This window comes from Diorhabda carinulata, chromosome 2 (assembly GCF_026250575.1).
Source record: "Diorhabda carinulata isolate Delta chromosome 2, icDioCari1.1, whole genome shotgun sequence".
Taxonomy (NCBI): Eukaryota; Metazoa; Arthropoda; class Insecta; order Coleoptera; family Chrysomelidae; genus Diorhabda; species Diorhabda carinulata.
In genome coordinates this window covers 6,764,467-6,778,196 of record NC_079461.1, presented here as the reverse complement: position 1 = coordinate 6,778,196, position 13,730 = coordinate 6,764,467, and the positions used below count along the sequence as shown (strand labels likewise).

Genomic DNA, 13,730 nt, shown 5'->3' with positions numbered 1-13,730 from the left:
ATAAAATTTAGAGATTATAAACAACCTCGATTTCTAACTTATGAATATGTCATTTACCAGCTGACGGTGTTAGATCCATACATATATGAAAATGGTGAACCTGTTAACGATATTGAGGCAACTGTTCGACGTCTGCAGTTTCCGTTATGATGTGAAAAAATAATCGAAATGTTATATTTCCCTAGCAAATAGATATATTTATATTTTTAACATGAGTATTCATTAGATAATTAAACGAAACAAAAATTGGTTTGATTTTCAGTTATATCATAAAAAATCGCAAAGCTTTTATGTCCGAACCGTATTCGTGAAGCGCCTATTAGAATTTGTCGACACAAGTCGTGGTAAGCGGAGGCGGCATTATATATTGAATTCTCTATTCGATCGTTTTGCACCCGAGAAACCAACACGGTGCAGATCGTGGGAGGATGAGAGGACACTGATGTAGCCTTGTAGAGCGGTTTGGGCTTTAAAAGCCTGGCTTGCAGCTGTAAGACGTCAATACGTTGCCCCACAAAATCAACAAGACTATGCGTGGACTATTTTGTTTCTTCTAGTTTTCTTGATAGAATAGATACTTACATTACGTGACTCAAACTTAAATCAGCACCATCTTAATTACATAATTTATCCATCAATAAAAAGAAAAATATGCGAAGGAAAAGTTATACAAAGTAAGCCATTTCTTTGGAGAAGTGCAAATCTGTGGAATTAGCTACTAAGGCACTAACCTACATTACAAGAAGTTCAAGATCAATCGAACTACTAGACTGTAATTGGGTTCACCCTCTTGTGCCTATTTTTTAAATAAAAAAGAACGATACGCTCGTGACTCTCTTGCCTTCCCTCGCCTCGCATCCTTGTCGTTCCGCTTCGTGCGTGATCCAAAGGACATAAAGAGAATGAAAGTGGGTATAACTACAAATGAAGGTACTAATTTTTTACTTCTTGTGATATACAGGATTAAAAAAGTTTTAAAAAATTTAATAAATTGCGACTTTTAAAGGGCATCTGAGGAATAGAAACTTGAATCATGTCCATTTTGTAGTAGATGTACCTAGCAACTGAATAAATCGAGAGTGTGGATGCCTAGCACTCCTGCCGCCTCCACTCGCCAAGAATCGTGTCGAGAACCTCTAGGAGTCGCATCGCGAAAGTCTAGAGTGAACATTTAGTACATTTTTGTCCTTACCAATGCCTTCATCTGATGATTCTGCCGTTAACGTGGGAACAATCAATTCAGTCTTTCTCTTCTTGGGTGGCAGTTCGCCTCCTTCGTGTTGGTTTACTAGCCGTTTAAGCTGACAATTTTGTGACAATAGGCTTGTCTTCTCTTGTTCTAATGAGTAGATATATTCAGCGGTTTGTTGAAGAATCGCAGCCTGAAACAAAATATTACATTATACAACTGGAAAATAGTATGTAGAATAATGTTAATGTCATATATATAAAGTGATGCAAATAAGTTATAACTCAAATGTTCCATCGGAAGTTTAACAGGCGTAGTTAGAACTCAAAGATTCCAAGCATATCAATACACTGAGCAGAAAATCCATAGATAAAGCCTTGAAATACATCGAGCCTTAGAAATGTTTTTTTAAAGGTGAGCCAGGTATTTGTCAAGGTCTCGCATCCATGCCTATTATACAAAACTAAACAATATCTCCCTAGATCTTATTTCATGTTGCTGAGATCCTACTAGTGATAGGAAATTGAGAGTTCGTGTAAACCAAACAGTGTCTAGCACTCCTCCTATAACAACAGTATTCCCACTGAGAAGTGTGCTGGGATATCTAACGCACGTACTCTACACGGCAGATATTCAGAAACAGCACTAAGGGTATATTCGCAGATGACTAGCAGATGATGCAGCCATCCTAGCAAACCATAAAGATCCAGTGGAGGCATCTAACACACCACAGAGCCATCTAGATCAATTATTAAGCGTTTACAAAAGGAAATTCAAGATTGATCCGGCCCAAGTAAAAGAAGACAGAAAGAGTATATTGTTAAGAAACGGAAACAAATAGAGTGATGGAAGTTTGAAGAGGACCTTTCACTGGAGAAGACCTCATCACGTCACTAAAAGCTGACGCTAATATATTAGCGTATAGAAAAAGATGTATTCTGATTGCTAAAACATAAATCAGTTTTATATGAATCGAATCAAATAAATCGATTCTATACGAATCGAACATGTATAAATGGAACCTAATGGGATGAATCAGTATGGATGAATGCAATGTCTAAGAATCGAATCTATGTATATAAATCGAATCCGTATCAAACAAATCGAAATGAATCGATTTTATGTGAACCCTATTTATGATTGATATTCTAATTTTCGTTTCATTATAATTAATATGACGTAATCGAAAATGAGGATGAAACATCCCCATCTAGTTCCCTATATACCGTAATAATAACATCATCATTGTTATTAATCATTCTGGTAATATCGTAGTGTGTAGGGGTCGAATACGGTTATAACCACTTTCTCATACAACGGTAAAAAATTCAAGTCATTGTACTTCAGATTTTAACAATGTTCGTTAATTCGAAAAATCTAGTCTAGATATTCATCGTCGGTCTCCCAATACAATATAGTGACAAATTAGTTGTAGTCTAATGTCATACATAGAATACAAATTATGTACGCTGACTTGCGGTTTTATATCGGTAAAACAAAAATTATATTTCCCTTCCGTAACACTAATGTATTGGAGTGACGCAACGGTTTTAGATGATTTTCCTACTTGATGTGCCTAGTATGGGCCTAGAAAACGCCACATTTGTATAAAATAATAATTAACTCAGTAGTATCAAGCAAGACTCTACAAAGAATTCATAAAATTCAACAGAACAGAGGAAGCACTGAAGGTACATCAAACATGGATTCCAACACTCGACCATGATCGTCACGATATAACAGTTGGCTATGAGTCATCAATAAATACGAGCTAAGATAACGTCAAGATCCATCGACAGTGTTTCAGGTTTCCTGTAACCTGGTGGTGAATTTGTTCAACAGCCAAATAACCGTCGATGGGGAATAATTCAGCCGCAGCTGTACCCTTCCTTAAAATGAAAGTCTATTAGAACCCCAAAAGTTGGTTGGAATTTCGAGACAATGCTTTTGCTCCCATAATTTTCCTTTTATACATCTCTGGCGGCAGTGGTCGGATCCACAAGCAGTTAACGAAACTAACAAACCCCAAAATTACCACCATCCGAACCCTACAGAAAACAATTTTCCTATATCAGTGCCAAACCTAGAATATCCCTCACCCCACATGCACAAGATCTCTATGCCGTTCAGAAAACATCGAACATCTCTTTTCAGGATTAGCGAAAGCCTAATTAAATTATTGTTTACTTTGCATTAGGAGTGTAGTGGAATAACCAATTTCTTCATTTGAATTTTTGAAAAAAACTCGTAAGGAGCAAAGTTTTAACGAAACCAGTATCTAGAAGACTGGTATTGAACATGTGGATTTTTTAATGACTGACGGATAATCCTAATAGTTATATAACTGCCACAAACTAGTGTTTGCAATATCTGCAAATGTTTTTGTTCACTACTTCTCCCTTCATTCACAAAAAGGAAAATGACTCTACAATGAAAGTACAGCAACTAACTATCCCTTAAACATCACATCTCGAAATAAAAGAATGAATCAAACGATTATCATGGATCCATGGATCTTCAATAATGATATTAATATTTTGGACAATGCTTCATATTGTACAGTGCTATTGAACAGCCTCCCTGAATTGTACGACTAGGTTCAATGGAATAGCCAGTTCGATCACCTGACTTCAAACCTTGGGATTTGTTAAGCGGAGGTAACTTGAACGGAAGTGCACCTGGCGATTTTTTATACTGAAATTTCTTACTTCTAACTCTCAATTATCTTCATTCAAAATATCATATTAACTCGTTATCTGCTCCTTTATCCATAATTAAAAGACAAAGATTTCTCAGCAACAATTTCAACTATTAATTAGTTTCAGCTTAAAACCATGAATCTTTTAAAAATCGTTTAAACGCGAATATAAAGTCAGTTTGAAAACTGTCAATTTTCAGTTGTACCAATATTTTAGTAGTGCGCATGAGCAGCAACGCCGTTTCTGAGCAATGTTTGATTGAGTTAGTACTAATTTATTGTTTGAATTTCTGTTATGTTGTTTACTTTTTTAAATATTTTGTTTATATATGAAGATCTATTTTACCTAGTCCTATAAACTTCTAGAAAATAAAATTTTCTTTATATTATAGTTTCTTCTTGTTCAATTTTTAACAACTAAACTGTGGCCATTACCACGAGTAACAAAAAATTTTTAAACTTAAATCATAAAAAGTTTTCTTTTTATGATAAATTTTCTTTCAATTGCATTTTATTGTTTTAAATTTCCAAAGCGGAGCAATTTGAAAAATATTCATCAGCACATGCTTGTTTTTTTCCGAGCGATTCATGAAACAGTAGTTTGAATGAATATCAACTTAACCTCTAATGCGACAATGAAGAGTTATTCAAGAGATCGCGTCCCCTCGCGCAGCTTCTCTTATCATAAGGACCCGTTTTGTATTCTGCACACTCATTGTTGCCCTTTTGTATATTTGAAGAATGAGATGTCGATATCCGAAGTCATCAATTTTCCATTGCCCAAAAACGCCAATTTGAATAAAATCATGAACTCCTTGTTACAATTTCCTTTTAGTAACAAATGATTTTAAATATTCAAGTAGAAATTGTTAAAAATATCACGTACGAATGAAAATATATATAAAAACCAATAAAGGAGAAATATTCCATGCGATATTTGTCCTTTTGCATCGCGTTGCAATATCTACGTCTTGTTTGTTGCGGTTCTCCGAGAAAGAACCGGTAAATGTTTAATCTGTGTCTAAAAATAGATGTCTAGTTGGTTACGAACGCTGTAAAGTGCTGCCCCCCGTTGACCGTTGGAATTCGGAACTAACACAAACACGCGAGTGTCTACTACCAGTTCCAACGTACTTCGGTACTCATATTCCACTCGTAAAATTTCTTTACTTGGAATTAAAGCATCTGCATTCGTTTATAATTACATACAGGGTGTTAAAGATGTGAAATAATATGGTTATGTAAGATCAATTTCAAACCACCAGATTTAATTCTTAACGGGTTAGGTTGATTGTACAATGAATTTACGATTGAATCTAGGATTTAATCTGTTAAATATGTACAATATCATAAAGTGACTTTAATATTTGGCTTTCCATCTTATTACGTTTTATTTATATTGGATTCATCAGATAACGTAAAATTATCTACAATGCAAATATTTTATAACTTATCGATTCTTAGAAGTAAATATTATTTTATCGGCAGACGAATCACATAACAATAAATACATAATTGTTGCATTTACATTAGAACCAGATAAAAATAACGTACGTTTTATGTAACACAACAGCTTCACAAAATTGTTGTGAAATGAATGAACAAACTTTGGAAATTTTTTGCTTATAAATTATTTCATTTATAAATTTGTTTACTATAATGATGAACATTCTTTCGTTTTAATTTAACGACGTCGAATTTGTACATTTTAAAATAATAAATACGAATAAAACGGTAATCAAATTTTTATTCATGCGTTAAAAAATTGGCAACATCGCGCTAAGCTCACAATATCGGTTATTTCAAATCGTATCGGGAAATACTATTTCGGTAAAATAAGTATAATAAAAAATTATTATTAGAAATGTTCAATACAAACAATATTAAATGTAAAATAATAAAAAGAGTTGATAATACACATAATAATTAACCTCAAATCTATAAACTAAAAAAGTTGATATGAGGAAAACCACTTTTATCACGAGTATTCACAATAAATTATTATTCACTACCATATATAATGTGGAACCACAGGTATACGTGCATATTTATGTATGACTTAATTTTTTGTTGTTACCAAGTTACCAAGAAAAACTGAAAGAAATTTACCAAGCAAATACGAGGGTGACGCTATATCTCCAAATAACAAGAAAACTACAAATGTGTTTAGGAAAATGGTTTTATTTATGTTTAACTGAATCCCCACGTACATCAATGCAGTTTTGTAACCATATATTGAAGCCAGTTATCTAGAAAAATTGTTCTATTTCATCCTCCGTCGTGAAACGTCGAACATGTACGTTGATCCAAACTTTTTTAATAGTACAGTAGAGATAAAGTTTTGATGTAGTAAATAGTCACAATTGTCGCTACTAGGCTCAGGAAAATTCCCCCTGGATTCAGGCAAAACATACCCAGATTGAAATCATCCAGAGCTGAGATAAGCTATATTTGGAAAATTTTCCAATTGCGGCTTTTTTGGATCCAAATAATAGGGAAAACTTGGATCCCAGTATTATGTTCCACCAAGATGGCACACCATCACATTATGATCTTAATGTTCGGAGGTTTCTGGATATCTATTCATTTTAAATGAAGGATTGGAAGACGTGGATTTACATGTCGGGCCTACATTAACCAACCGAACAATTTAGAAGATTCAATGGAATGGTTTAGGGATGTAATGATTCGTATAATGATCGAAAATTGTGTAAATCAATTCTACGATCATCTGGATGTATTTCTGATAGTTAACGGGACACAGTTTGAGCAATTCCTGTGAGAAATACTTTTAGTTTATTAGACTGTTTAGTTAATTCAAAAGTTATTTGAAATTAATTATTTTTTGATTTTTGAAATTTTCTCGTTTTTTTCTCAAATTGTTTTTTTATATTGCGGAAAACAGTATATTGTATTATAAGGATTAAAAATGCATATTTTTTTACGAGCAATATTTGCAGTTGCGACGCGTAGCTCAGCGCAGCCGAGTGAATGCAAAATTGCGAGTAAAAATAGGCACTTTTAGTCCGTATGATATATAATATTTTTTCTCCAACCAAGTCAAAATTAAAAAAAAATTAGTTTTACTCAAAAATCGTTAATAATTTGGTAATAAATGTGAGCACCTATTAATTATAACAGCGATAGCAAGACGGTAGTCATGGAAATCTGGTATTGTTGGTAAATATCGATTGTCAATAATATATAATCATATAATTTTTGTAGTAGTTTTTACGCTGCTTTCAAAATGAATTCCGAACACGATGAAAATATACCTGCGGATATATTGGAAAGTGCCGAAGCAGTATATCTAAATCTTTTGCCACCCAAATCTCGCCAAGTTTATGAACTTGCATATCAGCGATTCATGGATTGGTGTAAAGAAAAAAATGTGCAAAACTATGCGGAGAGTGTTCTTATGGTGTATTTCTCAAATTTAACGAAGACCAAGCCATCCACTATTTGGTCACAGTACTCATTGTTGCGATCCACACTGGATATGAAAAATGGTGTGGATATTAGTAAATATTCAAAATTACGAGCATTGTTAAAAAGGCAAAGTGATGGGTTTTTACAAAGAAGGAAGTGGATCGGTTCCTGGATATGACACCTTATTTTTGATGATAAAGGTTGTTCTAGTATTAGGAATTGGAGGGGCTATGCGTTGTGACGAACTAGTTCATTTGAAAATTGATGACATTGATCATAAAATTGGTCGTAAAAATTTTGCAGACAAAAAATAAGAAACCTCGTTTGTTTACTATTATAGGCGATAATTATTTGCGTTTATTTCGAAAATATGTTGCACTACGGCCATCAAATATACAGGAACGTCGTTTATTTTTGAAGTATGTTAATGTGTCAAAGAATGGTCAAAATTAGTGCCGTGCCGCAAGAAATTGCAAAATTTTTGTAGTTAGAAAATTGTAAGGAGTACACTGGACATCTGCTACACTTCTTATTGATGGTGGCGGTGACCTCACTTGTCTTGGAGGACAAGGAGGTTGGAAATCGAGTACGGTAGCAGAAGGATATATTGAAGAATCACGTATCAACAAAGAGAATATTGCCAGAAAAATATTGCAGCCTGACAAAGAAGGTACAAGTACCTGTTCAGATATTTCCTCGAATGTTTCATCAACAGTTACGGAGAATATTTTGAGTTGTTCTAACATTAATGAAAATCTTTTGAATTGTTCGAAAATTGTTAGTGATAATTTCAGTGGTGCTTTGAATTTTGGCAATAATTGTTCCAATTGTACATTCAATATCACTATAATAACAAATAAATACCTAAATATAGTTGCCCAATTAGTTTGTTTTACTAAGTTTGTAAGAGACAATGTTTTCTTCTTCAAATTTCAATTACTTTTAGTCCTAGGATTAAAAGTGGTGCTAAGCAACGAGCAAATTTTTGTACGGTAAGGGAATTGATGGGTTTTGCACCTGAAAATACTACAAAAATGTCAACATTTTTTGATGGTTGGAGAAAAACAATCTTTTTCAAATAATGGAAACAACTAAGTTGACTTATGTCAAAAGATGCGGAATAATATAAACTGCTCCACCTATTTTTTCGTACATACCCACCCTATATATGCAATAAAATTTTTTATTTTTGTTTTTCTCCGCGATATTCTACAGTTTTTTTACAATACGAACGATATGAAAAAATTGGTCAGCAACAAATTTAGAAAGTGAAAAGGATTTTTTGGTTATATTAAAAAAATTGTTGCAACAAAAACCGGGGTGTCAACTTTTTTGTATTTTTGTATCTTATTTACAAATTAATCTCGGGTGACTATTAGTTTGTTTGAAATTGCAAGCTATCCTTCTAAAAACCAATACATTCGTGGCCATGAAAAAACACGTGGGAATTTAAGGCCCACCGCCCAGATAACGTTGCAAGGCGTCCGGATAAAGCCAGACATAAGTAAGATTTTTGATTGTGTGTCCGGCCAAAATAAATGGTGTCTGGCTTTGGTCAGGCTTTTTACATTTCGCAAACGAGGCTGGCCGAGCGCTATCCCAGGACAAAACGTTGAAAGATCTTTCTTCTTGATAGGTCAGCAATTGACGAAAGAACGCAACAGATTAAATGTTGACATTAATGACAAAATTTTTGTTGTAGAATTTAATTTACAACATTTGATATGTAAGGATATTTACAAATATATTTTGAAAGGAGCTGAGCTCTTAACGCAGGTTTCGGTAAAGCAAAAATATGAATAATTATTTTTATTGTGTAACTCAAAGTGAAAAAGTTTTTTTTGTTCTATTGTTTAACTTGAAGAAAAGAAGTTTTTGATTATTTTTTTTTTTAGTTAAGAAAATCTTATTATTTTTTTGTCGTACCGTATTAATAATGAGACAAAAACCTCAATAATGTAGGGGTCTACTCAAACTGGTGGTCTCTCCGGCTATTAGGTTTGGTCACCTGGCAACCCTACGCCCGGAGGACGTATTTGAAAATAGAAAATTTAACCAATTAAGTGGCACTTTATATTTGATATTCGAATTTCTCAACAAATTTGCGCATTTTTAATTAAATCATCTCTTTAAATAAGAGGTAGGGGGAATGAGAACTTTGTTTTAAAAAAATTCGCATAAGTTCGGTTCTGCTAAGCCGATTTTTATAAACTTGTTGTTTTGAAAGAGTTTTCACCCAGCAATGCAAAGTATATAAATTCTAACAAATTTAATTAGCAACGTGAATGCTAGAGGACGATGTTTAACATATTTCAGATACTGTGATTTTTCTTCAAAAATTTAAACAAAAGTATAAAAGTTTCAATTGGTCGTTTAAAAGTAAACTAAATTAACATAAAATAGCGAAAATCCCATGTAGATATATTTTTTCTGTCCCGAGATATCTTAAGAAATGTGTCAACGTCGAGAAATTTGTTCGGTACAAATCCTGTCCCACTCTTACACAATTTTCAAATGCCTAATAGGACATTATAAAAATTCGTTAGTGTAAATTTATGTATGACAATATTAGAGATTAATTAATGTCAGAAAAAAATGACACAATTTTAATTGTAAGAGTTTCTGCAGGCCGTTTAAATTCATTAATCATCTCGAATGTACAAAAAATGTGGGTCACACATAACATAAACTGGAAATAACTTCTCGAAAATACAAAGTATATCCGCCAATGTCGCAATCGTTGTAGTCAAACAGTCTACGAAAAAAAAACCCGTTGTTATATTCTATATCTCTAGGCACTTTCTCCTTTCTTCATTCTAAAAATAAACATGAACAATAAGGGGGAAGCAAGAACATAAATTGTTATTGGACGTCAACTAACTTAGGTAGGTCTGAAGTTTAGATTAATTACTTAGTGAATAAAGGAATGAATAATGACTAAATTAACAAGGATGCAAACACAAAAGTAGTTTTCACACATATATTTTTTCGATTGTTTGTAAATGGAATAAGGACATTATTCATGTGGAGTGATGAATATTTTAGGTTTGGATATGATATGGGAAACATTTTCCTATGCAGGGCGGGAATTTTTATAGATTCAGGATGATAGTAGGATGTGGACTGAAATGAAAGGGGCAAAAGGGACGCGATGGAACTAACAAATTTTCGTAATACTGTGATAATTTTTTTCTTTAACTTAAGCAAGTGGGTACAGCTAATACTGTATTAGTTCCTGTGGTTGGCAAGTTCGCAGAAGAATTGCAATGACGAGGTGGGATTTACGAGGAAAATGTCAAGGTAGTTCAGAAGAACGTCTTTCGAAGACTGGAAAGGGGACGTCTAATACTTCTCCAGGGATTGGTGGTACCTGAGATTGGATTGCTACCAACACAAGATCCTACTATAGATTTTGTAATTCTGTCTTAGTGTTCGACCTCTTAAGTTAATTGAGAGTTACCATTTAAAAAAAATCAACCTCAATAACGCCTAGTAGCTTTAATAACCGTTTGTGTTCGTCGGGGATAGCTCGATATGAAGTTTTAGATGGTCGTTTCTTTTTCATTCCAACAGAACAAAACACTGTAATGCTTGCAGATTAATTGGAGTAGATACAAGAAGTCGACTTAATCTATTTAGGGTTTAAGTCAGGAAATCTGCATGTTGACTTCATTCACTCGATTCATACCAGTCTTTGCAATGCAGGGACTTAAATTAGTGTTCATGAAAACGAATATATCTTCTATGAATAGCCGAAACGGCATTAACATGTTTTCTATATAGAATTGAGCATTCCTAGACCGCGGAAGAATAACCAGTTACGTGCTTACCTCAAAACATACGCTCTCCCACATTATTTTTGAACTACCATCAAATGGTTAGTTTGTACAAATAATACAATCAGAAAATATTCATCCAGATGTACGCCATACTCTACGACCATCTGGATACTTTAAGCTCACTCGAATCTGATCCGTCTCTTCGAGTCATTGATGGTCTATTTCAGTCATCTCAATAATTATGATCTGCGAATCACAGAAAGTAGCAGTGCAGTAAACACCTCACGCGTAATTTTTGTTGATCTATTTACAAATATGGAATATAGCAAAGTCAATATGAAAACATATTTTATACAATTCCATTCAGTAAGTTGCTAGTTCGTAATGTTCTTAGAAAAAGAAATACAAAAAAAAATTTAATAAAACAAATGGTGGACTGATTGAGTATTGTGCGTTGGAAAAACCAAGTCGGTTAGTTACTTATGCGATTTACTGTACTCGTATTCATAAAATGATGGATGCCATTCCTCACTCCCCCAGTTGCCAAGTGTTGCCGTGATTTGTGTAACTATATACAGTAGTAATTTCATTTTAAACTAGATTTATTTCTATCGTAACAAATGATATATAACGAGCAATTTTTATAAATAAAATTAAATTGTGATTGATTGGTCTGGCCTTTTGGAAACCATCTCTTTTATCGCGTAATTATCCAAACTAGAAATTATTCTACTTCAGAAAATTCCAGTTGGGTTCTTACATAATACATCACCCAATAAGTCGTGTGACTGACACACAGATGACGCTACCATTGTCAAATCAATACGACTTTCATGAAGTATCAGCTTTCAAAAGACTAAGTGTAAATTTTCGATTTGTCAGAAAAAATTGACAGCCATTTAAGTGAAGACACTTTTGTTATTTTCAAAACAATGGATTCAAATCAATTTCGTGTGTTAATTTATCGTTGCTTCTTAATGAAAAAAATATTGTACAAGCTCTGCAATAGCTTCAATAGTGTTATCCGGACTCTGCTCGACATGCACCGATGATGATGAACGTTCTGGTCGTCCGATTGAGGTGATTACTTCAGAAAACATCAAAAAAGGCCACAAACCGGTTATATCTAATCGTAAATTGAAATTGCGTGAGAAAGTAGAGGCCGCAAAGACATCAGTCGATCAAAAATGATTGATACGTGACAATGGATGAAAAATGGATCCATCACTTCATTCCGGAACCAAAACGATTATCATCTGAGTGGACTGCAGCCGGTGAACCACGTCCGAAGCGTCCAGAGGAACTACAGTCAGCTGGGAAGGTTATGGCTTCAGTATTTTGGGTTGCGCGTGGAATATTGTTCATCAACTTTCCCCAAAAGGGAGAGACAATAAATAGCAAATCTTACATAGAGTTGTTGGATCGTTTGAATTCAAAAATCAAAGAAAAACGGCCTCATATGCCACTATTTCACCAAGACAATGCACCGCTTCACAGTCGATGATAACAATGGTTACATTGAGCGAATTCCATTTCGAATTGCTTCTTTATCCACCGTATAGTTCAGATCTAGCCCCCAGTCAATACTGGGTATTGGCTGATCTCAAAAAAATGCTCGCCGGTAAAAAAGTCAGCACAGATGAAGGAGCAATTGCTGATGCTGAAGCCTATTTTGAGGCATAAGATAAATCCTTCTACAAGCACTGCATCGAGAAACTTGGAAATGATTGTTTTGCTCTTGAAAGAGATAACATGGATGAATAAAAACGATTTTTGGCAAAAAATACGTTTTTCTTAGTTAGTCACACGATTTATTATGTATAGTGTTATGTGTTACGCATTTCTGTAAGTGCTGCTGTTCAGATTCATTATAGAATATATAATTATAAATAATGCAAGTTATGTATGCATGCTAATTTGCACATCCCAAAATTACATTATTCTCAAATTTATAAACGATATTTACCATCGATGGGGACTATTATAACATGAATATCTTTATTCCTATTAATACATAAAAAATTGTAATAATTATTTTAACGGAATTTGTTATTATTGAAGCTATGTTTTTATCAAAATGGTTTCCTTATTAGAATCTTCATTCTTCATTTTCAAAAACATTTTTACTGAAACTCTCTTTTACTTGGGTGCATTATAATAAATCAAAATGTACAGATTATTGTCTAGTCAGTCCCTCGTAGTATATTATTCTGTTGTGTTATTCTACCTACCTCATCGTCAGTCATCTGTTCAGTTAAAAGGCAAAGTTAATCTGATCGAAAAGCAGCTGTTCATAGTTTCGGGGCCACGGCACACGTACTGTCTGTTTCTGTTTTAAAGCAGGTGAAAGACCTTCCTTCTACGTTGGTTGATGTACAAACAATTTATATACATGGAAATTATAGAAAGATACAAAAATACGAGGTATGCGGCGAGTTCATGTTATGGTTGTTTTAAAAAACCACTTACCATGCTCTAAAATACCTGATGCGTTACGTTTGAGGTTAGAGGCCAAGTTCTAGAGATTTAATGCATTTAAAGAAAAAAGGGAACTATTTGTTTTTGACTTGAATAAGTTTTTAAATCATGACTTGATCGACTGGACAGATTTAGTACTTTGGAAATAAAGTTAATA

At 33.7% G+C, this 13,730-nt stretch overlaps 1 protein-coding gene across 1 annotated transcript in view; it reads right to left on the bottom strand.

Moving 5' to 3' along the window:
* Positions 1 to 13,730, bottom strand: part of LOC130903457 (transcription factor AP-4) — a 180,174-nt gene that overhangs the window by 8,948 nt on the left and 157,496 nt on the right. Inside the window, exon 3 of the mRNA XM_057815561.1 lies at positions 1,193 to 1,382. Within this exon, the coding sequence (XP_057671544.1) occupies positions 1,193 to 1,382 (190 nt within the window). The remainder of the gene's footprint in view (positions 1 to 1,192; positions 1,383 to 13,730) is intronic.